This window comes from Pristis pectinata, chromosome 13, assembly GCF_009764475.1.
Source record: "Pristis pectinata isolate sPriPec2 chromosome 13, sPriPec2.1.pri, whole genome shotgun sequence".
NCBI lineage: Eukaryota > Metazoa > Chordata > Chondrichthyes > Rhinopristiformes > Pristidae > Pristis > Pristis pectinata.
The window spans coordinates 12391790-12418686 of record NC_067417.1 but is presented as its reverse complement, the minus strand read 5'-3'; the positions used below and the strand labels follow the sequence as shown (position 1 = coordinate 12418686).

General features: G+C 44.7%; 1 protein-coding gene across 4 annotated transcripts in view; it reads right to left on the bottom strand.

The window, feature by feature from the left end:
* Nucleotides 1-26897, bottom strand: part of LOC127577441 (meckelin-like) — a 104517-nt gene that overhangs the window by 37719 nt on the left and 39901 nt on the right. For 2 of the 4 annotated variants that reach the window (XM_052028657.1, XM_052028659.1), the window contains exons 14-16: nucleotides 21232-21325; nucleotides 17317-17372; nucleotides 9903-10001 (exon numbers count right to left, since the gene is read on the bottom strand). In XM_052028657.1, coding sequence (XP_051884617.1) covers nucleotides 17346-17372; nucleotides 21232-21325 — 121 coding nt within the window. In that variant the 3' untranslated portion in view covers nucleotides 9903-10001; nucleotides 17317-17345. Of the gene's footprint in view, nucleotides 1-153; nucleotides 285-1344; nucleotides 1445-3214; nucleotides 3311-8785; nucleotides 8885-9902; nucleotides 10002-15644; nucleotides 15915-17316; nucleotides 17373-21231; nucleotides 21326-26897 lie in introns of those variants that run through there. The other 2 variants (XR_007957382.1, XM_052028658.1) reach the window with 2 other exon arrangements.

The following is a 26897-nucleotide window of genomic DNA, read 5'->3' as shown; positions in this document are numbered from 1 at the left end:
ATCCGTGGAGAAGCTTAGCCATGATCTTACCAAATGACAGGAGAGGCTTGAGCGGTCATGTGATCCATTCCTCCTCCTGTTTCTTACAACATGAACTTCCCTCCCCAGAATCTGCATTAAGGTTCACTGGGACACGTGGAAAAGACCAGTTACCTCCAGCAGTAGCAGAACAAGGACAAGTTGCAGGATTGGATTTATCTTCCTCTTAGTCTGAATCTCACTCCACTCATTAGCTATGAAGTACGTACGCCAGATGCTGACCGATGAGGGACTTGGTTTGTTTTCTGTAGGAAAGGTAACATTGGTACTCTCAGCAAGATAGGCTGTCGTAAGTAAACCACAAGTGTTGCAGAGAGAAGTTAGTGTGGTCTCAAAGCACCCCTCATAACCTCAATGAGTGAAAATAAAATATTAAGAAAAGGACTTGCGTTTATCTAACACCTTTCCCAAAGAACTTTAAAAACTATGATGTGTTTTGGAAGCATAGACACAACTGTAACGCAGGATGTGTGGCAGCTAACAGCATTTAAGGTATCTGGAGAAGCACTTGAATCATGTCAGCATTGAAGCTTATGGGCCAAGCACTGGAAGATGGTACTGATATTAATTTATTATTGTCACATATACCGAGATATAGTAAAAAGCTTTCGTTTGCATGCCATCCAGACAGATCATTCCATACATAACAACATCAGGGTACTAACAAAGAATGCAGAATACAGCATTACAGTTAAAGAGAAAGTACAGTGCAGGTACACAAAGAAAATACGGGTGGGTGCCCACTGGTCAGCATGGATATGATGGACCAAATGGCCTGTTTCCATGCTGTATGACTCTATCGTTTGCACATTGCAAGCTCTCACAAACATGATAATGTCCCAGTTATCTGTTTTTCTGATGGTGATTGAGAGAGAACTGGCTGGCATTGCAGCTGACTATCTGGGTAATGTTAACCCAGCTCACAGTATCGAGCAGGACACTGGTTTCACACCTTACCCAATCTTTCTCCTCATAACTTTGAAGAAAAAAATTAAGATAACCAGGTTGTAAAACCAGTAAAACTGCCCCCATTTAATTGCAGCGGGGACTCTGGAGTGAGACGAGAACAAACAGGTAAATTCGAGAGTCTGTATCTGGTGGGGAGGGACTAAGACTTGAGGAAAGAGATAAGACACTGGGCTATCAACCAACTTCCACCCTCCAGGTCTTCCCAAAGAGCTTCACAGCCAGTAAAATTCTTTTCCTGAAACACAGTCACGATTATAAAGCAGGAATCACAGCAGCTAATTCGGGTTTTGCAAACTATCAACTGGCTTTACCAATCAATGGGTTAATTGAACCTACCTGTTGATTTAGGCAATTGTCTTCCCTTAGGCTTTTCCCAATCTATCAGAAAGATTGACACCGTCATCTGAACCATAAGGATGTGAACGAGTTGCAGTGCCTGAAAGAAAACCATGTTCCACATTGGAGCAGGACAACTTTCAATCCCACCTCCTCAGATTGTATGATATTATGAATTGTTTTGCCTTGAACATTTACTGCAGATATTTCCTTAATCTGACAAACTTAATGATGCTTCTATTTTACAGGGCAAGAGTCTAGATCTCGTCTTCACCTTCATTGCATCTCAAGGCATTTAACTTTGGTTCACTGACTTTGTGTCACCAGAGGCAACACTTGGTCCTAAAACTCCATCAGCCTGAAACTTCATCAGTGATCACAAGTGCTAAGTGGACAGCAGCATTTCAACATCCCTTGCACCCATTCCTAATGACTTCAATTTTGAGATGCCAACATTCTCAAGCCTGTTTAGTGCCAGTGACCAAAGATAAATTTGCAATGACTAACCCTCCCAGAATCAAAGTCAAAGTCCAAGCCCTTGCATGTCCTGACAAGAAATTTACCTGCACAGTGCTGTTTCTTTTCAACACCATGTACCTGAAAATTGGCTACTTCCTGAGTGTATGCAACTGTGGGATTGAATTGCTGGGCTCGGAAAATGCAACTGGGCTCTTTTAATTGTTATTCAATCTTGTGTATTTGATGCCATTTTCACAACTGATACCTACCAGATGAGATTATTCCATGAGAAGCACTCCTTTGGAGTATTGTGCGGAAATTGGACCGTGTTACTCCAGGTGCAACCATCGTTGGGTATTCTTGGGAAGATTAAGACTTCACAGCTGAGCACTGGATTGGCCGCCCGCTGAGACAAGTCCCAACTTTACCCATTATCCTTTGGACAACTTCCCCCCCCCCCCCCTCCTTCTTTGCCATTGCATCAGTTACATTCACCAACCCAATAACCTCCACCCCAAGCCTGTAACTGGCCAAGGCCCACAGTGAAGACCCCAATCCCCACTCCTTCTTCCTGACCAATTCCCTGATCTCCAAGCAGCCCCAGGACCCCATGAGGCCCACAACTGCTGGTCCTGTAACCCCCACCCAAGCCCCGAATCCAGCCTCAGAAGGCAAACTTATGGCCGTAAGAGTTGAGCCCTTGATCCCTGAACCTTCTGCTCATGGGAGCAGTTCTCCCTATTCCCCCTACATAAACCAGTTCAAGACTTGTACATCTTCATCAAACTTCCTCACAACCTTCTCTCCACAAGGAAACTAACACCAGCTTCTCTATTATAACGTTCTAGTTGGGAACCCTCGCACCTGGAACTACTTTAGCAAGTCTATCTTGCTCCCTCTCTAGGACCTTCACATCCTTCCCAAGTGTGGTAACCCATCCTGGGTGAAAACTAGCTTTGCCTAAGCAGTGTTGTAAAACACTCGTTGCTTTTGTCCTGTGTTTATGAGGTGCAGGATGCGATGAATTTATAACTGCATTCCCACTGTCCTTGTCTATTATCAGAGATTTCCACACATATAGCCCATCTCCCTGTTTCCACACACCCTTTAAACTTGAACATCTCAGAGGAATGTGTTAAACGCCCAAAGGCTGGTATCTCGGTGAAGTTACTCTTTGGATGTCAGATGGTTGTAGATTCTCTTTTGCTTCCTATTAATTCCTGAGAAGGTTAGGTACAGAAATCTATTCCCAAGAAACATTAATATCTCCTCATATTTTATGGTTGTGGATGTCATTCTAAAGGATGAGTGAAAAGAACAGACAAAACCCATATCAAACACGGCGCATTTGGTGTTAACCTGAAGTAGCTGCTGCAAGAGGTTCATCAGAGACTCTGACCTCAACACTCACCTTCAGCGCAAAAGCACAAGACACGTAGATGACGAAGCCAGTTTCAATCTCACTGCCAGCAGGTGGCAGTGTAACCTCAACTGTTGACTGCTGGCCCTGTGGAAGCAAATCCAAGAGTTACTGACAATCAACATAGTGTCCTCCCACCATCCTCTGCACAACTGGCTCCTGACAACGTTGTGCTTAACTGACCATTTAAATGCTTGCTGAAGAATTAGAATTTCAACAGATATACTGCCCCGTTAAACATCAGAATTTGATTAAATCCTGACTGGTTGCATCATGGTCTGCTATGGCAATTCAAATGCGCAGGAATGTAAGAAGCTGCTGAGAGTAGTGGACTCTGCCCAATCCATCACGGGCACACCCCTCCCCACCATCAGAAGTATCTCCTCAAGAAGGCAAAATCTATCTTCAAAGATCCTCACCATCCAGGCCACACCATCTTCTCACAGCTACCATCGGGCAGGGAGTACAGAAGCCTAAAGTCCCACGCCACCAGGTTCAAGAACAGTTACTTCTTTTCAACCATTCGGTTCTTGAACCAACCTGCAGAACCTCAGTACATCATGACCTAATTACTACCTCAGTATAGCAACATCATGGCCGCTCTGACCACTTTGCACTACAATGGATTTTCTTTAGTTTTAATTGGGTTCTGTCTTGTATAATTTATGTTTAATTTATGTTTTTCTTGTGAATGTTGTGACTCTGATGCTATGTGCCTGTGATGCTGCTGCAAGTACGCTTTTCATTGTACTTGTGCATATGACAATAAACTCGACTTTGACTAAATCCCTTATCCTAATCCATTTGTATCTATCCATTCACATTACATTTCTTTTGACTTAGTATTTGAGGATTGGTCCAGTAATCCCAGAAGTATCATTGTCAAAATGTAATGTGAAGGAACAGAACTGGCATCACTGGGAGTAGTTTCTGACAGTTCTATAATCTCCTGCGTTCCTTCCATTCGAGCCTTCTAAGCATTCACCTCTTTCACAGCCTGGGACCTACACTCTGGAAGTCCCTCTCTAAATTCCTCTACCTTCTTTGGAGGTTCCAGAAGACTGGATTAGTGACCCGAAGACAAATTAAATTCCAACCATGAGAAACGGGAAACCTAAATTCAATTAACTAAGTAAAAATGGAATAAAAAGCTAGTTTCAGTAATGGTGACCACAGCATTATTGTTGAAACCCATTTCTCTCCTTTAGGGAAGGAGAGTTACCATCCTTACCCAAATCTGGAATGCTTTTGAATCTAGGGCTGCAGTAATTCGGTTGGCTCACAACTGTCCTCTAAAATAGCTCAGCAACAGCCATTTAATAATGGGGCAATAAATACTGAACCTGCCCCTAACATCCATGACTAAAGACAACTCACTCAACCTATAAGGAATATATTACTCGGAGCCAAATTTTGATCAACAGAACGTCTGTGAAAGACCTCGACACTTCTTACGACACTAAAGATGCCACTTTTTAATCAATCTCATTGGTAAGACATGATGTGATTAAATCTTCAGGAGGAACCAAGGATTAAAAACAGGTAGGAAGGTAAAGAGTCACCAGGAAGTGGAGAAGGTTTTTCCACACTGCACTTACTCAACCAAAGCTGCCGACTCCCAGTCCTACCCCTCTGTTAATTTTAAAGTACAACAGAATTGTGGCTAGGACCACACAGACTTTGATGTCACCTTTAGCTCAGTGGGTTGCTCTTTCACCTCTGAGTCACAAACTGTGGGTACAAGACTCATTCCAAAGAATTGAACACAAAACCTCTGCTGACACCCCAAGCTGGTAAGCAGCAAGAGTTGCACCATCTGAGGCATCGTCTTGTGTGTAAGATGTTAAACCAAGGTCCTATTCACTCTCTCAGGTGGATAATGAACACAGGAGACCAGACACAAGCTTTCCTGGAGATAATAAACCCTCAACCAACATCATTAAAAAATTGCTATTTGTGGGATCCTGCAGTGTACAAATTGACTACTGTACTTCTCACATTAGAACAGTGATGGCACTTCAAAGGCAGGCACGGTAGTGTAGCAGTTAGTGTAACGCTATTACAGCGCCAGCGACCCGGGTTCAATTCCAGCCGCTGTCTGAAAGGAGTTTGTACGTTCTCCCCGTGACTGCGTGGGTTTCCTCCGGGTGCTCTGGTTTCCTCCCACGTTCCAAAGACGTACGGGTTAGGAAGTTGTGGGCATGCCCTGATCTGCTGAATGCCTACAACATTCACTGTTTTTAGAACATAGAACACAGAACATTACAGCACAGTACAGGCCCTTCAGCCCACGATGTTGTGCGAACATTTTATCCTGCTCTAAAATCTATCTAACCCTTCTCTCCCACATAGCCCCCCATTTCTCTATCATTCATGTGCCTATCTAAGGGTCTCTTAAATGTCCCTAATGTATCTGCCCCCACCACCTCTGCCAGCAGTGCGTTCCACACACCCACCACTCTCTGTGTAAAAAAACTTACCCCTGACATCCCTCCTAGACCTTCCTCCTTCCTCCAATCACCTTAAAACTGTGCCCCCTTGTGGTAGCCATTTTCGCCCTGGGAAAATCTACATCTTACCTTCCCTATAAGACACTCTTAAAGGCCTTCCTCCTTGACCAAGCTTTGAGCACCACTCCTGGTATTCCCCTACATGGTTTGACAGCAATGATGTGAATACCATAATACCTACCTCTGTTTCAGCTTCTCACTATTTACCCTATCTATGTCCCTCCTGATTTTACACACCTCCATCAGGTTCCCCCTCAGCCCCCTCCGCTCCAAGGAACACAAACCCAGCCTCTAACTGAAATGTTCCATCCCAGGCGTGCGAGGCAGATGGAGCTCTCTGTTCCTTTGTTTAAGATTTCAGGCACCTGTAGGTTTTTGCTTTGTATATAACCTGTGAAGGCTAAAATACTGAAGAGCAGCTCTAAATTTAAAAAAAAATGGAGTTTTGAAATATAAATCTGAGGTGGTATGGAGATGGAGCTGGTAGAACTGCTGACTTACAGCTTCAGTGGCCTGAATTTCCTGTCAGTTCAGTGTTGTAATGATAATTACATTGGAGGAGGTTTAAAAATGGCACTTTCTGTGGAGTATCCAGGAACCACTTTAAACAGCTTTTGAATTTTGCCTCTAAATATATGTACTTCTGCTTCACACCTCCTTGAATAAAAGAGCAACCATATTCCTCCAGGCCCCTCCCCTCCATATACCTATTCAAGTGCTTCTTAAATGATACTATTATACCCGCCTTAACCACTTCCTCTGGCAGCTCATTCCATGCACTCACCACCCTCTGTGAAAAAGTTGCTCCTCAGGTCCCTTTTAAATCTTTCCCCTTTCACTCTAAATCCATGCCCCCTAGTTTTAGACTCCCATACCCTGGGGAAAAGACTGTTAATGTCCACCTTATCTATGCCTCTCATAATTTTACATACTTCTGTAGGGTTGCTCCTCATTCTCCTACATTCCAAGGAATAAAGACCTAGCCTGGCTGACCTCTCCCTATGATTCAGGCCCTTTAGTCCTGGCGGCACCCTCATGGGTCTTTTCTGCATGCTTTCCAGCTTAACCTCGTCTTTCCTGTGACAGGAGGGCCAAGACTGTACACAGCACTCCAAGGGCGGCCTCGCCAATGACTTATACAACTGCAACATAACGTCCCAACTCCTGTACTCGGTGCCTTGATTGATGAGGGCCGGCATGCTAGATGCCCTTTTCACCACCCTGTCTACGTGTGACGCCACTTTCAATGAGCTATGCACTTTACTCCTAGGTCCCTCGGTTCCATTAACCTCCCTAGTGCCCTGCCATTTACAGTATAAGTCCTACGCTGGTTTGACTTTCCAAAATGCATCACCTCACTCTTATCTGTATTGAAATCCATTTTCCACTCCTTAGCCCACTTCGCTAACTGATCAAGAACCCTCTGTAATCTACGATAACCTTCTTCACTATCAAGAGCACCTCTTAATTTCGAGTCATCTGCAAACTTACTGATCAAGCTTTGTGCATTTACATCCAAATCATTTATATAAATAATGAATAACAAGGGTCCCAAGACCAACCCCTGCTGCACACCACAAGTCACCAGTCTCTATTCCGAAAAGCAACCTTCAACCACCAACCTCTGCTTCTTACCTCCGAGCCAATTTTGAATCCACTTAACTAGCTCTCCATGGGACCTAACCTTCCAGACCAGCCTGCCATGTGGGACCTTATTAAAGGCCTTGCTAAAGTCCAAATAGACAACGTCCACTGCCCTCCCCTCATCTACTCTCTTGGTTACTTCTTCAAATATGGGCATGCTATGTTGGCACCAGAAGCGTGGTGACACTTGCGGGCTGCCCCCCAATATCACTACGCAAAAGATGTATTTCACTGTGTGTTTCGATGTACATGTGACTAATAAAAGATCTTATCTTAAAGATTCGTCAAACACAACTTCTCATGCACAAAGCCATGCTGACTCCTCCTAATCAGTCTCTTTGTCTACCCAAATGCTGGTAGATCCTGTCCCTCAGAATTCCCTCCAGTAATCTCCCCATTACTGATGTCAGGCTGACCGGCCTGTAGTTCCCTGGCTTGTCCTTGCTACCCTTCTTAAACAATGGAATGACGTTAGCCGCCTTGATCACTGAAAGTTGCCTTGCAGGTGGATAGGGTAGTTAAGAAGGCTTGTGGGATGTTGGCTTTCATAGGTCGGGGGATCGAGTTTAGGAGCCGCGAAGGAATGTTGCAGCTTTACGAAACTCTGGTTGGGCCGCACTTGGAGTACTGTGTCCAGGTCTGGTCGTCTCGTTGTAGGAGGGATGTGGAGGCGTTGGAGAGGGTGCAGAGGAGATTTGCTGGGATGTTTCCTGGATTGGAGGGTATGGATTGTGGGGAGAGATTAAAGGAGCTGGGGCTGTTCTCATTGGAGAGAAGGAGGATGAGGGGAGACATGATAGAGGTATACAAGATATTGAGAGGAAAAGATAGAGTGGACAGCCAGCGCCTCTTTCCCAGGGCGCCAATGCTCAAAACAAGAGGACATGGCTTTAAGGTATTGGGTGGGAAGTTCAAGGGTGACGTCAGAGGGAGGTTTTTCACCCAGAGAGTGGTTGGTGCATGGAATGCGCTGCCTGGGGTGGTGGTGGAGGCTGATACATTGGACAAGTTCAAGAGATTGTTAGATAAGCATATGCAGGAATTTAAGTTAGAGGAATATGTGGGAGGAAGGGGTTAGATAGTCATAGATGTGGTTTGAAGGGCGGCACAACATGGTGGGCCGAAGGGCCTGTATTGTGCCGTATTGTTCTACGGTTCTATGTTGGCACCGAAAGCATGGCGACACTTGCGAGCTGCCCCTAGATCATTCTATGCAAAGATACATTTCACTGTGTTTCAATGTACATGTGACTAATAAAGATCTTATCGAAAAAGTACTCCTTTAGTTGTGAAGCGTTTCGAGACACTCTGAGGTTATGAGATGCTCGATATAAATGCATAAACTTCTTTCTTCACTATGACATGAGAGAGTTTGGGGGTTAGGCTGTAATAAAGCAGTAACCCTTACCTTGTACACAATAAGCCAGTAAACACCTGTACCATACGTCACAAGGAAGAAGGTGTTCGACAGGGCTCCAGCAAAGTAGGCAAGATATTTCACAATAGTCTGTGTAAAATGAGAGAGATGGTAAGAGCCAAATGTTGACCAAGGCAAACCTGACTGGGATGTTTAAATGGTTGAAAAACTGCTTCAGAAATGGATCAATTTCACCCAGTTTGCAAATGCGAACAAAAAGGATCCACAACAGCCAGACTGTAACTGGGCTCTGCCTAGGTCCTGGAGTAGCTTAGCTAGACCGAGTTCATCTGGCAGTGCTTGTCAATCGGCCAGAACCCTTACTGTGGTAACTTCACTTCCTGTCCCACTGCTATGCACCCCCCAGCTACAATCCCAAACGCTTACAGCCTCTGATTAAGACTGAACTTCAGCACCATCCTATACTGAGAACTGTCTCTGAAGACAACACTTGTATTTGTGGATGGAAGGAAACTGCTTAAGCTGGACTATAATATTCACATGTACAAGCAAGGCTACTGTAGGAGATATTTTCTTCTTGAAAGGATTAAAACAGACCTTCAGCAACAATTACTCTCTTCAGCAACTGTTGAAATAATGTCCAGTCAGCAATGGGACTGAGGAATGTAATGGCAGAACATGAGATATTGGATTGAACACAAGGCAGATACAAGGTGGGCATTGTCCAAAGGCTGCAGCAGAGATCACCATGCATATGGAGCACTCTTTGAGAAAACTTTGGGGCCACATCTCCTCACATTTTGGTCACTTGGATTAATGGATGTAAAGTGAGTAAGGACCTGGGATTTCTTGACCTGCACTCACTCCTCTCTGAACAGTTTTGAGGCCATGTGGTGTACAGTGTGTTCACACGGGGTTGGAGCACCTGTGGAGGGGAAGGTGGGGGGAGGTGGGAGTATCTACAAGGGGATGGGGGGGTGGTTGGTGGTCCACATAGGGTATATAGTCTCTACTGCATTATCAATAAGAGTGAAGGATGTCTAGACAGGGGATGGTGTGCCAATACTGGGCTGCAGGTATGCAAGCTGTTTGTTTCCCTATACTCTACCCTTCTTCATCCAACACGCAGTGACTGGACTGTCCTTACCACGACGTCTATGAACTCTAGTCCGTTCCTCCGTCTCCAGCTGCTTGTCTCCAGCATGGCAGTGAAAACGGCCAAAGAACCAAGGACTCCCAGAGCGATCTGAGCAGGAAACCACAATCAGTGGGTCAGAGGACATTCAAAGAGAATAAATGAAATACCCCAAGGAAGTTTGTGGAACATCACTGGCGGTAAACCTGTACATAGTTTGAATGTTGCATTTCATATTATCATCTCAATGTATCAATGCTATTTAAGGAAATGCTAAACACTGGAAACGGTGCTCAACTATTTCCCAAAATGGCTCAGGCCACTTTCTCTTATCAATAAAATTTCTGTGGCCAATTCCCAACTATCCGCTGCTCTTTGGAAGGGCTTACATTCTTTTATGCAGACTCTTAAATTCAGTTGTCTGGATGTGCAGTTATGGAGAGAGGTTGAGCAGATTGGGACATTTTTCATTGGAGCATAGGAGAATAAGGGGTGATCTTAGAGAGGTGTAAAAAATTATGAGGGGCATAGATAGGGTCAATGTGCACAGTCTTTTTCCCAGGGTTGGGTGATCAAGAACGGGAGGGTATAGGTTTAAGGTGAGAGGGGAGAGATTTAATAGGAACCTGAGGGGCAACTTTTTCACCCAGGTGTTCAGTATATGGAAATGAGCTGCCAGAGGAAGTGGTTGAGTCAGGTACATTAATAATATTTTAAAAAGTACTTGGACAGGTACATGGATAGGAAAGGTTTAGAGGGATGTGGGCCAAACACAGGCAAATGGGACTAGCTTAGATGGGAATCTTGGTTGGAATGGATCAGTTGGGCTGAAGGGACTGTTTCTGTGCTCTATGACTCAATACCTCTATGTGGGGATCACCAACAAGGCCAGCTTTTCTTACCCATCCTTTATTCCCATTTTAGTGGTGAGCCACCTTCCTGAACCACCGCAGTCCTTCTGTGAATGTACTCTCACTGTACTGATGGGTAGGGAATTCCAGGGGCACATTAATGCCAGGTACCAATTCCCTTTGTTGACCGGAATTCCCCATGTGTGTGTGAGTGAACCTTTATACACAGTCAGGTGATTTGATGCTCCCAAGATCAAACGGAAACACACCTGGAATAACTGGCTCACCCAATGAACAAGGAAATTCCCGTGTTCTCCCAGTCTTCAGACAGCAGAACAGCAAACACGTAGAGACTTTGGGTCTGGTGCAATTCCAAACCAACCTGCCTCGGGGAAACTGACTTACATCCAGCCCCATTTTACACTCTGTTGGAATACAGAAAGGGTAAGGCATCTGCTCAATTTTGTGCAGCTGTGCCCAGTGAATTTGAATTTGAATTTAAATTTAAAATTACCTTCCTAATTATCCCTGACATCCCTCACGGCGTCCTATTGGCCTCCACCTGTGCTCCAATGGAAGACCAATGGAAAACTTGAGGAAAACACAGAGCTCCATTTGCACGAACCAGAAGGGTTTTTAATATTTCTTCATCTGGCAGTTCCAGCGTTCACACAGAGGGCATTGTTCACCCTCTCCAATGTGGAGAGGGCAAAACCAAGTCAAAGACACGGAGAGCTCACACATTCCTTCCAGTCTTGTAGTCATCAACCCATTGGCCACATCCCATTAATAGGTCTTCTGTCCATCCCACCAGTGAGGAAGGTGTGATGGGGCAGAGCGGAGCCCAGCCTTCTTCCGTTGGGATCCACTGGTTTGGGACAGGTATCAGAGAGTTACTGACTCCCCCACAAGGATTCAACATCTTCAGGAGAAAAGGAGCCAGTGATGAAAGGGAAGGAAAGGAAAGGGTTCTATGGTGACGTATGACCCTTGAGATGATGGGACAACTCCATTCAATGGGGAGGGTTAGGAGGGGGTTTGAGAATCTTAACTTGAGAGTAGGTTTTGACAAGGATCCACTCTAATGAGTCTTTTAAAAGAGAATTAGTAAGAGTTGAACACCTGCATGTTCCTGTAAGGCTGAAAGGCAAATATGGCAAGATTAAGGAAACTTGCATGACGAAGGATACTGAAGGTTTGATCAGGAAAAGAAAGGAAACACGTGACAGGTATAAGCAGCTGGAATTGAGTGAGTCTCTTGAGGAATATAGTGTAGGAGAAAAAGGGGCCACAAAATGTCCTTGGAGGGAAGATTAAGAAGAATCCCAAGACATTTTATATCATTGGTCAGGGAAAGAGTGGGTCCCCATAGGGACCAAAGGGATAATCTATGGTTGAAGCCAGGGGACATGCACAAGGTCCTAAATGAATACTTCTCATCTTATTCAATAAGAAGGAAGTGGAAGGTAGTCAAGTTCAGGAAGGGGTACGTGGATAATCTGGATCATGTCAGTATTAAGAAAGTGGAAGTGTTAGATGTCTTGGAGCGCATAAGGATGGATAAATCTCCAGGGCCAGATGAGATTGATCCCAGGATGCTATGGGAAACAAGGGAGCAAACAGCTGGGACCCTGACGGTGAGTTTTGCACCTTAGTTAGCCTCAGGTGAGGTGCCCAAAGAGGGGAGGACAGCTAATAGAACATAGAACACTCCAGCACAATACAGGCCCTTCGGCAAACAATGTTGTGCCAACATTTTATCCTGCTCTAAGATCTATCTAACCCTTCCTTCCAACATAGCCCTCCATTTCTCTATCATTCATGTGTCTATCTAAGAGCCTCTTAAAGGTTCCTCATGTATCTGCACCCACAACCCCTGCCGGCAGTGTGTTCCACACACCCACCACCCTCTGTGTAAAAAAACTTACCCCTGACATCCCCCTTATACCTTCCTCGAATCACCTTAAAATTATATCCCCTCATGTTAGCCATTGTCACACTGGGAAAAAGTCTCTGCCTGTCCACTTGATCTATGCCTCTTATCATCTTGTACACCTCTGTCAATGTTGTCCTTTATTTAAGGAGGGCAGCAGGGATAAGCCAGGTAAATTCAGGCTATGCAGCTGAGGATCAGCTAAAAGGGCAGGGTGAAACCGGCTAAAGGAAGCTTTGGGTATGGAAACGGAGCAAGAAGAGGGAACACTGGGAAGAGTCCTTGGAAAGGGTAAGTTCAGGAACATCTGAGATTAGCTATTGGGGCACCTTTATGTCCACAGACCCAATGAGGAAGCAGACCCGACTTCTGCAGACAGGAGTTGTTTAAAACTGCACAGGGATCCAATGGATATAATGCAACTTCACACAAAGGGTAGTGCGTATTTGGAACGAGCTGCCAGTGGTTGAGGCGGGCACATTATTGACCTTTAAAAGCCTTCTGGATAAGTACATGGATAGGAGAGGTGTAGAGGGGCCAAACGGAGGCAGATGGGACTAGCTTGTTGGGCAACACAGTCAGCATGAACGAGTTGGGCCGAAGGGCCTGTTTCCCTGCTGTATGACTCCATGACTCGATAAAGTCATGATACTCATGGAGTTACAAAAGATGCAGTACCGAAACTGACCTTTCGGGCCACAGGACCCATACCGACCATTGACATTTATCCTACATTAATCCCTTTCTTTATAATTCTCCCTGCATTCTCATCAACCGTCCCCAGATTGTATTACTTGCCTGCACATCAGGGATAACTTACAGCGGCCAATTAACCTACCAACCAGCACGTCGATATAGAATGCAGACCTAGGCAGAGAAGTGGCAGATGGAGTTCAACCCGGATAAGTGTGAAGTGATACACTTTAGGAGATCGAATTCGAAGGCAGAATACAAGGTTAATGGCAGGACTCTTAGCAGTGTGGAGGAATAGAGGGATCTTAGGGTCCACGTCCATAGATCCCTCAAGGCTGCCATGCAGGTCGATAGGGTTGTTAAGAAGACGTATGGTGTGTTGGCCTTCATTAGTCGGGGTATTGAGTTTAAGAGCCGCGAGGTAATGTTTCAGCTCTATAAAACTCTGGTTAGACCACACTTGGAGTATTGCGTTCAGTTCTGGTCACCTCATTATAGGAAGGATGCAGAAGCTTTGGAGAGGGTGCAGAGGAGATTTACCAGGATGCTGCCTGGATTGGAGAGCTTGTCTTATGAGGATAGGTTGAGCGAGCTAGGGCTTTTCTCTTTGGAGAGGAGGATGAGAGGTGACTTGATAGAGGTGTACAAGATGATAAGAGGCATAGATCGAGTGGACAGTCAGAGACTTTTTCCCGGGGCGACAATGGCTAACACGAGGTGGCATAATTTTAAGGTGATTGGAGGAAGGTATAAGGGGGATGTTAGGGGTAAGTTTTTTTTACACAGAGAGTGGTGGGTGTGTGGAACGCACTGCCTGCAGAGGTTGTGGGGGTAGATACATTAGGGACATTTAAGAGACTCTTAGACACATGAATGAAAGAGAAAAGGGGGCTATGTTGGAGGGAAGGGTTAGGTAGATCTCAGAGCAGGATAAAATGTCGGCACAACATTGTGGGCCGAAGGGCCTGTTCTGTGCTGTAATGTTCTATGTCTTTGGGATGTGGGAGGAAAGCAGGGCGCCCGGTGGAAACACAAGAGGTCATGGGGAGAGCAGCCAAACTCCACACAGACAACATCCAAAGTCAGGATTGAACCCAGGTCTCTGGCACTGTGAGGCAGCGGTTCTACCAGCTGCGCCACTGACAGATGACCATCTCATCTAGTTGGAAAACCCTGCAGTTAGCATTGGAAATGGTGTGGGATCCAAGCTGGTTAGTGACCTGCTCATTTTAAACTGCCCACTGGCCCTATTATCATTGCCCAAATTTAGTGAATATCAAGTTCATAAACAAAACCTCTTCGCTTTCATTGACATAGAGTATCAGAGGAACAAAACTACACGATGATACTTGCTTGCAAGAACAACAAAGGGAGAGACAAAACATGAAACAGATAACTTTGGACACACATTCAGCAAACATTCAAGGTTGGAACTTTATCTTCCAGCCTGAATGTCTGTTTACTGACATTACCCAAACCCTTACCTTGCCGTTAATAGTCTTAGGCATTGTTTACTCTACAGGTTAATCAACAACATTTTATTGAATTGTCCACGTACTTGATAGCTTTTAACCTAGTCTCTCTGATGAGATTTTTGAACCAAAATCATCCTCTGTGACTGAGGACTTTTTTGCAACGTAGAATGAACCTTGTTCAGGTTGCAGTCAGAAAGGTTGTGAATAAAAACCTATTAAATAGACCAAATCTAACAGATAACATTGTGTACTAGAGTCCATAAATTCTTATCATATCTGTCACTTATAATAGCAAGTGGTGGAATCATTTTAATTACCTGATTGTAGACGTGACTTATAACATTGATTGTCCGTCCCTAGTTGCTGGAACTTAGAAGGCAGTTAACGGTCAACCACACTGGTGGAACAGGGGTCACACATGAAATGGCGGATTTCATTCCCCACAGGACATTAGTGAACCAGATAGGTTTCCTGACAATCCGGTAGTTTCATGGTCACCATTACTAAGACTGGCACTATGTTAATTGCAGTTTTAATTACTTGAATTTAAATTCCCTAGCCGTTATAGTGGGGTTTGAACTCATGTCTTTGGATGAGTGATTGTGAAATCTCACAGCTGGAGAAGTGTTTAATCACCACACCACCATGCCCCCCCCCCACCCCCGATTAATACTGTCCAGTACAGATGGTGACCATTGATGACCAGATCAAAGTCAAAGCCGAGTTTATTGTCAGATGCACAAGTGCAATGAAAACTTACTTGCAGCAGCATATGCATCAGATACACAACATTCACAAGAAAAACATATATTAAACATAAATTTGTTTTTCCAAGAAAGAACACAATTAAAACAAAAAAAACAAAGCCCACTGTATAGCAAAGTGGCCATAGTGTTGCTATACTGAGGTGGTGATCAGGGTTGTGCAGGTTTGTTCAAGAACCGAAGTAGTGGTGTGGGACTTCAGACTTCTGGTCGACCAAGTGAGCATTAGGACCCAAGAGCAGAGTTGATTTGTTGGGAACATCACAGTTAATCCAGTCTTACGATAATGCCCAATTCAACCAATGTACCTAATGACATGATTGTATCAGTCAATGAAGTGGAGGCAGGGTGGGACTTGAAACAGAGCTGGCTGTTTAACACAAAGCAAACTCTGTTTACTCAGCACAGTCTATTTAACCAGTAAACAGCCTATGGACTCAAAAATATGAACTTCAGCAAAGAGATAAAATCAGTATGGTTTGGCCCAATTCCTGGCTACCTGACCTGAGGCCAACAAGACACAACTCTGTGCATCTGCTAAAATATTTGGGTTTGAGTCAGGCTGAACTCGCTCAATACTTTATCCAGGCCAGGATGATCTGTTTAGTATTACTGAACGTGTCCTCTGTTTTTGACCAACAACAATGAATATGCAGCATAACAAATCGGCTTTTCCCACTTTTCTACAAGTGCCTCCCATTCAGGGTACTGCAAGTACTCAGATTTGGGTTGGATTCCAATTGGCAATGGTGAGGTTGGGTCTAAATTTTATACTTAAGCAGACCTCAAATTTACCCAGCAGAAAGCACTGAGTGGAGGGTAGTTACCAAGAAGTTATGTGCACAGAATCTACCCCTTTGATGACATTACAGTCTCTGGAGACAAAGGTGTGGTCACTCAAAGTAACCTTCTGTTTGAGTTAACAAGCTTCAAGCTTTAAGATACCCAAAACGTGTGTGTGCATATAGGATAACGATTTTGTTTAATCTCCTGATATTATCCAGTTTTTTGGCTAATTGCTACATATTGATATCGAAAGGGTTGAAGTTACTCATTTACACAGTGCTTTCAGGTTTGACTTACCAGATTGTAAACAGTATAAATTAGGAATCCAGAGGTGTGGACTCATGGACCAGAGATGTGTTCAAGTCCCAAACAGCAGTGGGGGAAATTAAATGTAATTCACAGGTCTGGACTAAAAAGCTATTGTGAAATGTAATATGAAAGCAAGATTGGAATGGTGACCACAAAACTGCAGAAATATTGGAAAAACCCATCTGGCTGACTGATGTCCTTCAGAAAAGGAATCTGCTGTCCTTATGTGCTCTGGCCTAATTGATAGCCCAGGACCCATGGTATTGAGATTCACTGCCCAATGAAACAAATGCATCCTCATTCAAAGACATTGAGGGACGATAAACGCTGGTCTTGCCAGTAACGCACGCATCCCATGAATAGCGGGGGGAAAATCTTCACAGTAAGGTCTCTGCTCCTATGTGTCACATGAGTTCTCCTAAAAGAAACCTCAAAACCAATCACAGCTGAATGAGTTTCTAAATAATTTTTCAAATGATTATACCACTGATGTGAAGAAGTGATGCTGCTGATGAAGAATGGAGTGATCTTATAGGCTGGAAGGAATTCCAATTATTTTTCAGTACTGTTAATGGACAGGACTAGGTCGTAATGTGTTTTGTTCTTTCTACTTACGTCTGTGTCTCTCTTGCGTGCAGCCTGGTTCATTCATACTGAACAGCAAATGTCACCTAGAAGGATGGGGGAAGGGGAAAAGCAATAAATAATCAGTGAGGGAGCTTCTCAGCTCTAATTATGTAACCAAGGCAACATTCATTACTGAGGCAATTCTTTCCTAACGCCAACTGTCAAGGACAGCACCATTGCTAAAGAAATATTTCGCCTCAGTAGTTCTCTGTCAGCACGTTTGATTTATTGAAAGCCGATTCAGCTGCTTTCGAATCAGTTTATTTATCACACTGAGAGGCAAAGATATGATTTGGGTGAGTTCAGTTCCTGCTGTAAAGGCAGCTCAACCTTCTTCCCCACTTCTCTCTGCCAAGTTCAGGGGAAGCTTAAGTGTGTTAGAGGGTGGAACCTGACACTACATAGAGTGATTGAGGTGACTAATATAGAATGTATATGAGAGGAAGTTAGATAAACATAGGAGAGAGAGGGAAGTGATTGCATTGTAAAGTCTGTGAAGGATACCATGACAATGTAAGGAATAAGTGGAGAACTATGTCTCCGCCAATTGGTGGGATTAGCCTTATATTCATATTTTCTCATGTTATATGGAAGACTGGAGAGTGGCTAAAGTTGTGCCGTTATCTAAGGAGGACAAAGAAAGCCGGGGAACTACAGGCCAGTGAACCTAACATCAATGGTGGGAAAGTTACTGGAGAGGATTCCAAGAGACAGGATCTATCTGCATTTGGAAAGGCAAGGACTGATTAGGGATAGTCAGCATGGCTTTAGAACATAAGAACAATACAGGCCCTTCGGCCCACCATGTTGTGCCGACCTTCAAACCACTCCTACGACTATCTAACCCCTTCCTCCCATACATCCCTCTATCTTAAATTCCTCCATATGCTTATCTAACAATCTCTTGAACTTGCCCAACTTATCAGCCTCCACGTTTGTGCATGGGACATCGTATCTCATGAATTTGATTGAATTTTTTGAAGAGGTGACCAAGAGGATTGATGAGGGTGGGGCGGTAGACATCGTCTACATGGACTTTAGCAAGGTCTTTGACAAGGTTCCACATGGTAGGCTGGTCGGGAAGGTTAGATCACATGGGATCCAGGGGAGCTAGCCAATTGCATTAAAAAAATTGGCTTTGAGTAGTAGTCAGGGGGTGACTGTGGAGGGTCATTTTTCAGATTGAAGGCCTGTGACCAGCTGTGTGCCACAGGGATCCATGCTGGATTCCCTGTTGTTTGTCACCTATATCAATGATTTGGATGAGAATGTAGTGGCACAGTTAGTAAGATTACGGATGGCACCAAAATTGATGGTGTTGTGAGCAGTGAAGAAGATTGTTTAAGATTACAACAGGATCTAGATCAATTGGGAAAGTGGGCCAAGACATGGCAGATATAACTAACTCAGACAATTGTGCTTATGCATTTTGGGGCAGGATGCAGTGTAAAAGGCAGAGCCCTGCAGAATGTTGCAGAACAGAGAGACCTGGGAGTATAAGTACATAGTTCCCTGAAAGTGACACAAACAGATAAGGTAGTGAAGAAGGTGCTTGGCACACTTGCCTTCATTGGTCAGGGCATTGAATATGAAAGTTGGGACATCATGTTACAGCTGTACAAGTCACTGGTGAGACCACACTTGGAGCTTTGTGTGCAGTTCTGGTCACCCGGTGATAGGAAGGAAGTCATTAAGCTGGAAAAGGTGCAGAAAAGATCCACAAGGATGTTGGTGGGACTGGATGGCTTGAGCTATAAGGAGAGACAGGAAAGGCAACTGCTATTTTCCCTGGTGGGAAGGAGGCTGAGGGATGATCTTATAGAGGCTTATAAAATCATGAGGGCCAAAGATGAGGTGGATGGTCACAGTCTTTTTCCCAGGGTGGGGGGGGGGGGGGGGGGGGAGTCTAAAACTAGGTTTAAGGTGAGAGGGAAAGAGTTAAAGGGGACCTAAGGGACAAGTTTTTCCACACAGAGAGTGGTGAGTATGTGGAACGAGCTGCCAGAAATTCGTAGAGGCAGGTACAATTGCAATATTTAAAAGTAATTTGGACAGGTACATGTACGGGAAATGTTTAGCGAGATATTTGCCAAAGCTTCTGTAGGTACCTTGCTCAGAATGAACAAGTTGGGCCGAAGGGCCTGTTTCCATGCTGTGTAACTTTATGACTCCATATAGGGGACCATCATGTCTATGCCATCTCATCCCTCCACTCATTTCCCTGTAACTAATTCTCTCTCACGTGCCCTACAACTTCCCCCAATTCTTCTGCAACCCCCTGCACCAAAGGTAATTTACAGTGGCCAAGTAACCTACCGGCATGACTTAGGGATGCAGGAGAAACTAGAGGACCCTGAGGAAGCCCACAGTGTCACAGGGAGAATGAGAAGACTCCACAGAAACAGAACCCAAAGTCACAACAGACCACGGGTCACTGGAGCTGTGAGGCAGCAGCCCTAACTGATCATTTCTAGATGATCCGTTGCTTCAATATTTCTTTTCAACTTAAGTGGCCAACCCTCCTCCTTCCTTCTAGGTCTGGGCAGTTGGATGAAAAGTGGGTTTGCAGAGTGCAAACACCAACATAGATCTGGATGGAGATGTAGGGCTGGAGGGCCAGTTTTAGTGCTGTTAATTAGACAAAATTCAATATAAAAGCCCACATCTGCATCTCTCCCTCACTGCTAAATCATTCACCATTATTAACGTACCCTTTGTTTGCTGAAGAAGTTGTGATCAATGGCATAAAGTCACAGGGAGATACAGCACAGAGACAGCTCCTTCAGCTTGGTGAGTCTGCACTGACCATCAACCACCCAATTACACCGCTCCTACACTAATCCCACTTATTCTCCCCCACATTCCCATCAACTCCCACCGTCAAACCCCCCCCCGATTCTACCACTCACCTACACAACAGGAGCAACCTACAGTGGCCAATTAACCAGCAGATGGAACAGAGGTACCGAGGAATACAAGTTCGTTGAAAGCGGTGTCACAGATAGACAGGGTGGTGAAAAAGGTGTTTAACACACTGGCCTTCATCAATCAGGGCACTGAGTATTGGCGTTGGGACATTATGTTGCAGTTGGTGAGGCCACACTTGGAGTACTGTGTACAGTTTTGGTCACCCTGTTATAGGAAAGGCGTGGTTAAACTGGAAAGAGTGCAGAAAAGCTTTACGAGGACGTTGCCAGGACGAGAGGGCCTGAGTTACAGGGAGAGGTTGGCCAGGCTGGGTCTTTATTCCTTGGAAGGTAGGAGAATGAGGGACAACCCTATAAAAATGTTTAGAACTATGAGAGGCAGAGATAAGGAGGACAGTAACAGTCTTTTCCCCAGGGTAGGGGAATCCAAGACTAGAGGGGGGGATAGATTTAGGGTGAGAGGGGAAAGATTTAAAAGGGACCTGAGGGGCAACTCTTTCATGCAGAGGGTGGTGAGTATATGGAACAAGCTGCTAGAGGAAGTGGTTGAGGCAGGTACAATAGTATCATTTAAGAAGCACTTGGATAGGTACATGGAGGGGCGGGACATGGTGCGATATGGGCTGAATGTAGGAAATTGCAACTAGCTGGGTGTGCACTATGGCCGGCATGGACTCGTTGGACCAAAAGGCCTGTATCCATGCTGTATTGCTCTATGACTCTACTGACCCGCACGTCTTTGGGATGTGGAGGGAAACTGGAGCACTTGGAGGAAACCCGGAGCACTTGGAGGAAACCCGCACAGTCACAGGGAGAAACTCCACACAGACAGCACCGGAGATTGGAACTGAACCGCTAATATTTAATATTTGTCTGCAATCTCTGGAAAACTACAGGGCTAAAGCTGGACTCACTCTGCATTGAAACAACCATTTGATCAGAGACCCTTCCCCTACAACAGCTGAGGAGGACCTACCTGTGTTTGTGCTTGTAGGTCCTGTGCTTGAGCATATCGTACAGTCAGTAAAAATGGTGGCTCACTGGTTGGGTTGTTAGTCGGCAGGTAGGCCCTGTATTGAGAAAAAGGACTATTTCATCACAGGCAGCTGGCAGAATCCCATTGGGGTGTCTGGTTTGTTAGGTCCTATTCCAAGCTCAACAAACATCCACAGGGGTAACAATAAAACTCCCAATTTATCACTGATCAGAACAATTTAAACGAACCTGCCAGCCTTCAAACCAATAATGATGCAGAGATGCTGGGCAGGGAACAAGATTGCAGAGCTACAGGAAGCACCTCTCAGGAACGGTGAACCGGCTGCATCTCTCCTCTCTTGAGGACAGAGTGCTCAGGGATGGTCAGATGGATCTACAAAATAGTAAAAAGTTTTGAAGTTGAGGTGAGCAGAGTTTGGGGGAGAGGCTGGACAGAAGAGAGAAGGAAATGGAGGGTGAAACCACGAGCTGAGGGAGGAGGAGGGTGGTTCTGGGAGATCACAAGACAAGGGAGCAGAAGTAGGCCATTCGGCCCATGGAATCTGCTCCAAAGAAAAGAAAGGGAAAAAGAAAAAGAAAAAAGAAATGAGAAACGGGAAAAATCTGCCCCATGAGCTAAAGGAAAAGAAACAAAACACTATTCCTTTCTAGCCCCAATTTCCAGCCTTATCCACATATCACTTGATACCTTGACTAATTAGATACCTATCAATCTCCTCCTTAAACGCCTCCAATGATCAGGTCTCCAATGCTGCACATGGCAAAGAATTCCATAAATTCACTATCCTCTGGCTAAAGAAATTTCTCCTCATCTCTGTTTTAAACCGGTACCCTCTAATTCTAAGACTGTGCCCTCTGGTCTTGGACTCACCCACCAAGGGAAGCAGCTTGGCCACATCCACTCTGTCCAGTCCTTTCAACATTCTATGAGGTCTATGATTTCTATGAGGTCCCCTCTCATTCTTCTGTACTCCAGTGAGTACAGCCCAAGAGCCGACAAATGCTCATCATATGTAAGCACTTTCATTCCGGGAATCATCCTCGTAAATCTCCTCTGAACCCTCTCCAACATCGGCACATCCCAAAACTGCACACAGTATTCCAAATGAGGCCTCACTAGTGCCCCGTAGAGCCTCATCAACACCTCCCTACTTTTATACACTATACCTCTCGTATCATAAATGACTGGCTGCTTGAGCCGAATGCCCCATTTCCAGATGACATTGCACATGACACTAAAATAGGTGGTGTCATTGACAGTGAAGATTATCAAAAAGTACAAGGGGATCTTGATCAGCTGGGTAAGTGGCAAATGGAGTTTAATTCAGATAAGTGCGAGGTGTTGCATTTTGGAAAGTCAAATCAAGGTCGGACTTTCACAGTAAACAGCAGGGCCCTGGGGAGTGTTGTAGAACAGATGGACTTGGAGTTCAGGTACATGGTTCCCTGAAAGTGGAGTAGACAGGGTGGTGAAGGCGGCTTTTGGCATGGTGGCCTTCATAAGTCAGGGCATTGAGTATAAAAGTCCAGAGGTCATGGTGCGGTTCTACAGGATGCTGGTGAGGCCACACTTGGAGTATTGTGTTCAGTTTTGGTCACCCTGCTATCGGTAAGATGTTATTAAACTGGAAAGAGTGCAAAAAAGATTTACTGGGATGTTGCCAGGAACTGAGGGACTGAGTTACAGGGTGAGGTTGGACAGGCTAGGACTTTATTCCTTGGAGTGTAGGAGACTGAGAAGTGATCTTACAGAGGTGTAAAAGTCATGAGGGGCAGAGGGGCGGTGTATCCACTCAGTCTTTTTCCCAGGGATGGGGAATCAAGAACTAGAGGGCATAAGTTTAGGATGAGAGGGGAAAGATTTAATAAGAACTTAAGTATAGAAGTTGGGAGGTTATGCTGCAGTTGGACAAGACGCTGGTGAGGCCACACTTGGTATTGTGTTCAGTTTTGGTTGCTCTGCTATCAGAAAGGTGTTATTAAACTGGAAAAAGTGCAGCAAATATTTACAAGGAAGTTGCCAGGACTCAAGGGACTGAGTTATAGGGAGAGGTTGGACAGGCTAGGACTTTTTATCTGAGAGCGTAGGAGACTGAGAGGTGATATTATCGAGATGTACAAAATCACTAGGGGCATAGAGAGAGTGAATGCACTCAGTCTTTTTCCAGGGTTGGGGAATCAACAACTAGAAGGCATAGGTTTAAAGTAAGAGGGGAAAAGATCTCATTGGAACTTGAGGGGCATCTCTTTTACACAGAGGGTGGTACGTATGTGGAAGGAGCTGCCAGAGGAAGTGGTTGAGGCAGGTACAATAACAACTTTTAACAGACAGTTGGACAGGTACATGGATAGGAAAGGTTGAGAGGGATGTGGGCCAAACGCGGGCAAATGGGACTAGTGTGGATGGACGTCTTGTTCGGCATGGACCAGTTGCTCAAGGGCCTGTGTCCGTGCTGTCTGACTCCAACCCTATTTCTGTACTATCCATTTTCTCCATCTTCTAGCAGGCTCTCCCTCTTTCAAAAAAGAAACATTTTCAGCCAAAAAAATAGCAACCACCCCCACCCCACCCCCAAACATCATTACCTTCAAGTGCAGAATGAAGAAAGGATTAGAACATTTTACCCCAGTCCAAGGTTCCTAGTGCCCAGTTTTGGATAATATTTAACTGCAGCAAATGTTGGATCTAAATTCTTTCTTGCTAAAACTGGAAAAAGGTTGGTATACATAAGTGTACAGGAGCCTGAAGACCCAAACTCAACGATTCAGGAACAGCTTCTTCCCCTCCACCATCAGATTTCTGAACGATCCACGAACCCATGAACACTATTAGCTTCTGCCCTCTTCCTTTCCAGTCCTGGTGAAGGGTCTCACCTGAAACGTCAACTGTTTATTTCCATCCATAGATGCTGCCTGACCTGCTGAGTTCCTCCAGCACTTTTTGCGCATTGCTCCAGATTTCAGCATCTGCAGAATTTCTTGTACCTGAATCATTGCTTTTTCTTGCACTATTTATTTTTTTATGTCATTTATAGATTCTTATGTCTTTGCACTGTCTTGCTACTGCAAAACTACAAATTTCACGTCATATGTCAGTGATAATAAATCTGATTCTGATTCTGGACACCACTTATTGTAAGTGGTTTGCACCTTTTTGGTTGAGTGTTTAACTGCAGACTTTCAAATAAACCTCTCTCAGAATTGCTGACAGCAACACCCCCAATAGGAAATGCACACAAACGACATATGATATGTTCTTTATAAAAGTTTTGATTCATTCTTGGGATGTTGGCTTCTCTCACAAGGCCAGCATTAATTGCCAATCCCAAGAGTCACTATAGAGTGGTGCTGCCACCTTCCTGACTGGCTACAGTCTGTGTGTTAACGGTGTATCCACAGTGCTGTTGGGGAGGGAGTTCCAAAATGTAGAGTCGGTGACGAGGATGGCAGAAGGAGACTTGCTCAAGTCAGGGTTGGTGGGGAGGTAAAACAGCAGGGAAAAGGTGAAAGCATTCCCACACTTGCCACCCTTCTCCTCCTAAATCAAGAGGTCCCGGGTGTGGAAGACGCTATTGTTGAAAAAGCCTGAGTGAATTGCTGAATCCAATCTGCTTACGTCAATCTCCTCACTTTTTCAATTCACTGATCCCTGCGAGATGCTCTGGGAAGATATTATGGGATCAAGGACCAGATTTATGGGAGTCTTTGATGATGAAAAGCTATGAAAAGACCTCTGTTTTATAGCTTTGTAAGGTTCCTAAAAGACCTGGTGTAGTAGACAGCACTGCAGCCTTGCTGACTTGTACAACACCACCTCTGCAGACTGCATTTCAGTGACTCAGGCAGTAAGGCCAGTATCAGATTTCTGAATGGTCCATGAACACTATCTCGTTATTCCTCTATTGCATTATTTACTTATTTTTGTGATTTATAGTAATTTTTATGTCTTGCACTGTACTGTTGCTGCAAAGAACATATACAGTATGTTGTTTGCTGCTTCTCTTTGGAGAGAAGGAAGATGAGAGGAGACATGATAGAGGTGTACAAAATATTAAGAGGAATAGATAGAGTGGACAGCCAGCGCCTCTTTCCCAGGGCACCAATGCTCAATACAAGAGGGCATGGCTTTAAAGTAATGGGTGGGAAATTCAAGGGAGATATCAGAGCAAGGTTTTTTTTCCCCAGAGAGTGGTTGGGGCATGGAATGTGCTGCCTGGGGCAGTGGTGGAGGCAGGTACATTGGTCAAATTCAAGAGATTACTAGATAAGCATATGGAGGAATTTAAAATAGAGGGATATGTGGGAGGAAGGGGGTAGCTCGTCTTAGGTGAGGTTTATAGGTCGGCACAACATTGTGGGCCGGAGGGCCTGTATCGTGCTGTACTGTTCTATGTTCTATGTTCTAAAACAACAAATTTCATGACATACGTCAGTGATAATAAACCTGATTCTGAGTTACAGGGATCTGAAGATTCCTGGAAATGGCTGAGGGCTGAGGCAGAAATAGGAAATGCTGGAAATACTCAGCAGGTCAGGTAGCAACTGTGAAAAGAGAAAAATGAGTAAAGCTTCAGGTTGAAGTCCTGCTTTGCTTTCCACAGATGCTGCCTGGCCTGCTGAGTGTTTCCAGCATTTTCTGGTTGTATTTCAGATGTCTTGTGTCTGCAGTTTTTCCTGATTTTTGTTCATGGTTGAAGGCTGGTTCTCTAATAATTTCCCATATTCTGTAGAGAAAATTTTTTTCGCACTTAGCATGTGCAATTGTCAAACTCCCATTCAAAACCTATGGAGTACTCATATTTCTCATAGTACTTCTCAACATAGGAGGAGGCCATTCCACACATCAAGTCTATGCTAGCTCTCAGAACATTCCCATCAGTCCCATTCCCTACTTATTTCCCTGTAACCTGTTCTGTCTCACATGCTCATCAACTCCCTTCTTATTATCCTGCCATTCACCTATACTAAGGAGCAATGTACCAACAATAATTAATCTGCAGTCCATCACTGGGACATGGGAGGAAACTGCAGCTCTGGAGGTCACAGGGAGAATGCACAAACTCCAAACAGTTTATTCCAGGTGCTCCATCTTCCTCCCATATCCCAAAGATGTGCAGGTTGGCAGATTAAACCGGTCACTGTAAATTGCCCTTAGTGTGTAGGTGAGTGGCAGAATCTGGGCGGAGTTGGTGGGAAAAAGTGCCGAGAAAATGTACAAGGATGTTGCCGGGACTTGAGGACCTGAGTTAAAGGGAAAGGTTGAATAGGTTAGGATTTTATTCCTGGAGCGCAGAAGAATGAGTGGAGATCTTATAGAGGAATACAAAATTATGAGGGGTATAGATAGGGTGAATGCATACAGGTTTTTTTCCCCCTAAGGTTGAGTGAGACTAGAACTAGGCTTGGATTGAAAGGTGAACTATTTAAAGGGAATCTGAGGGGAAACTTCTTCACTCAGAGGGTGGTGCGAGTGTGGAACGAGCTGCCAGCAGAAGTGGTAGATGAGGGTTCAATGGTAACATTTAAGAGAAGTTTGCATAGGTACGTGGATGGGAGGGGTTTGGAGGGATATGGTCGGGTGCAGGTAGGTGGGACTGGGCAGAAGATCAGGTTGGCATGGACTAGATGGGCCGAAGGGCCTGTTTC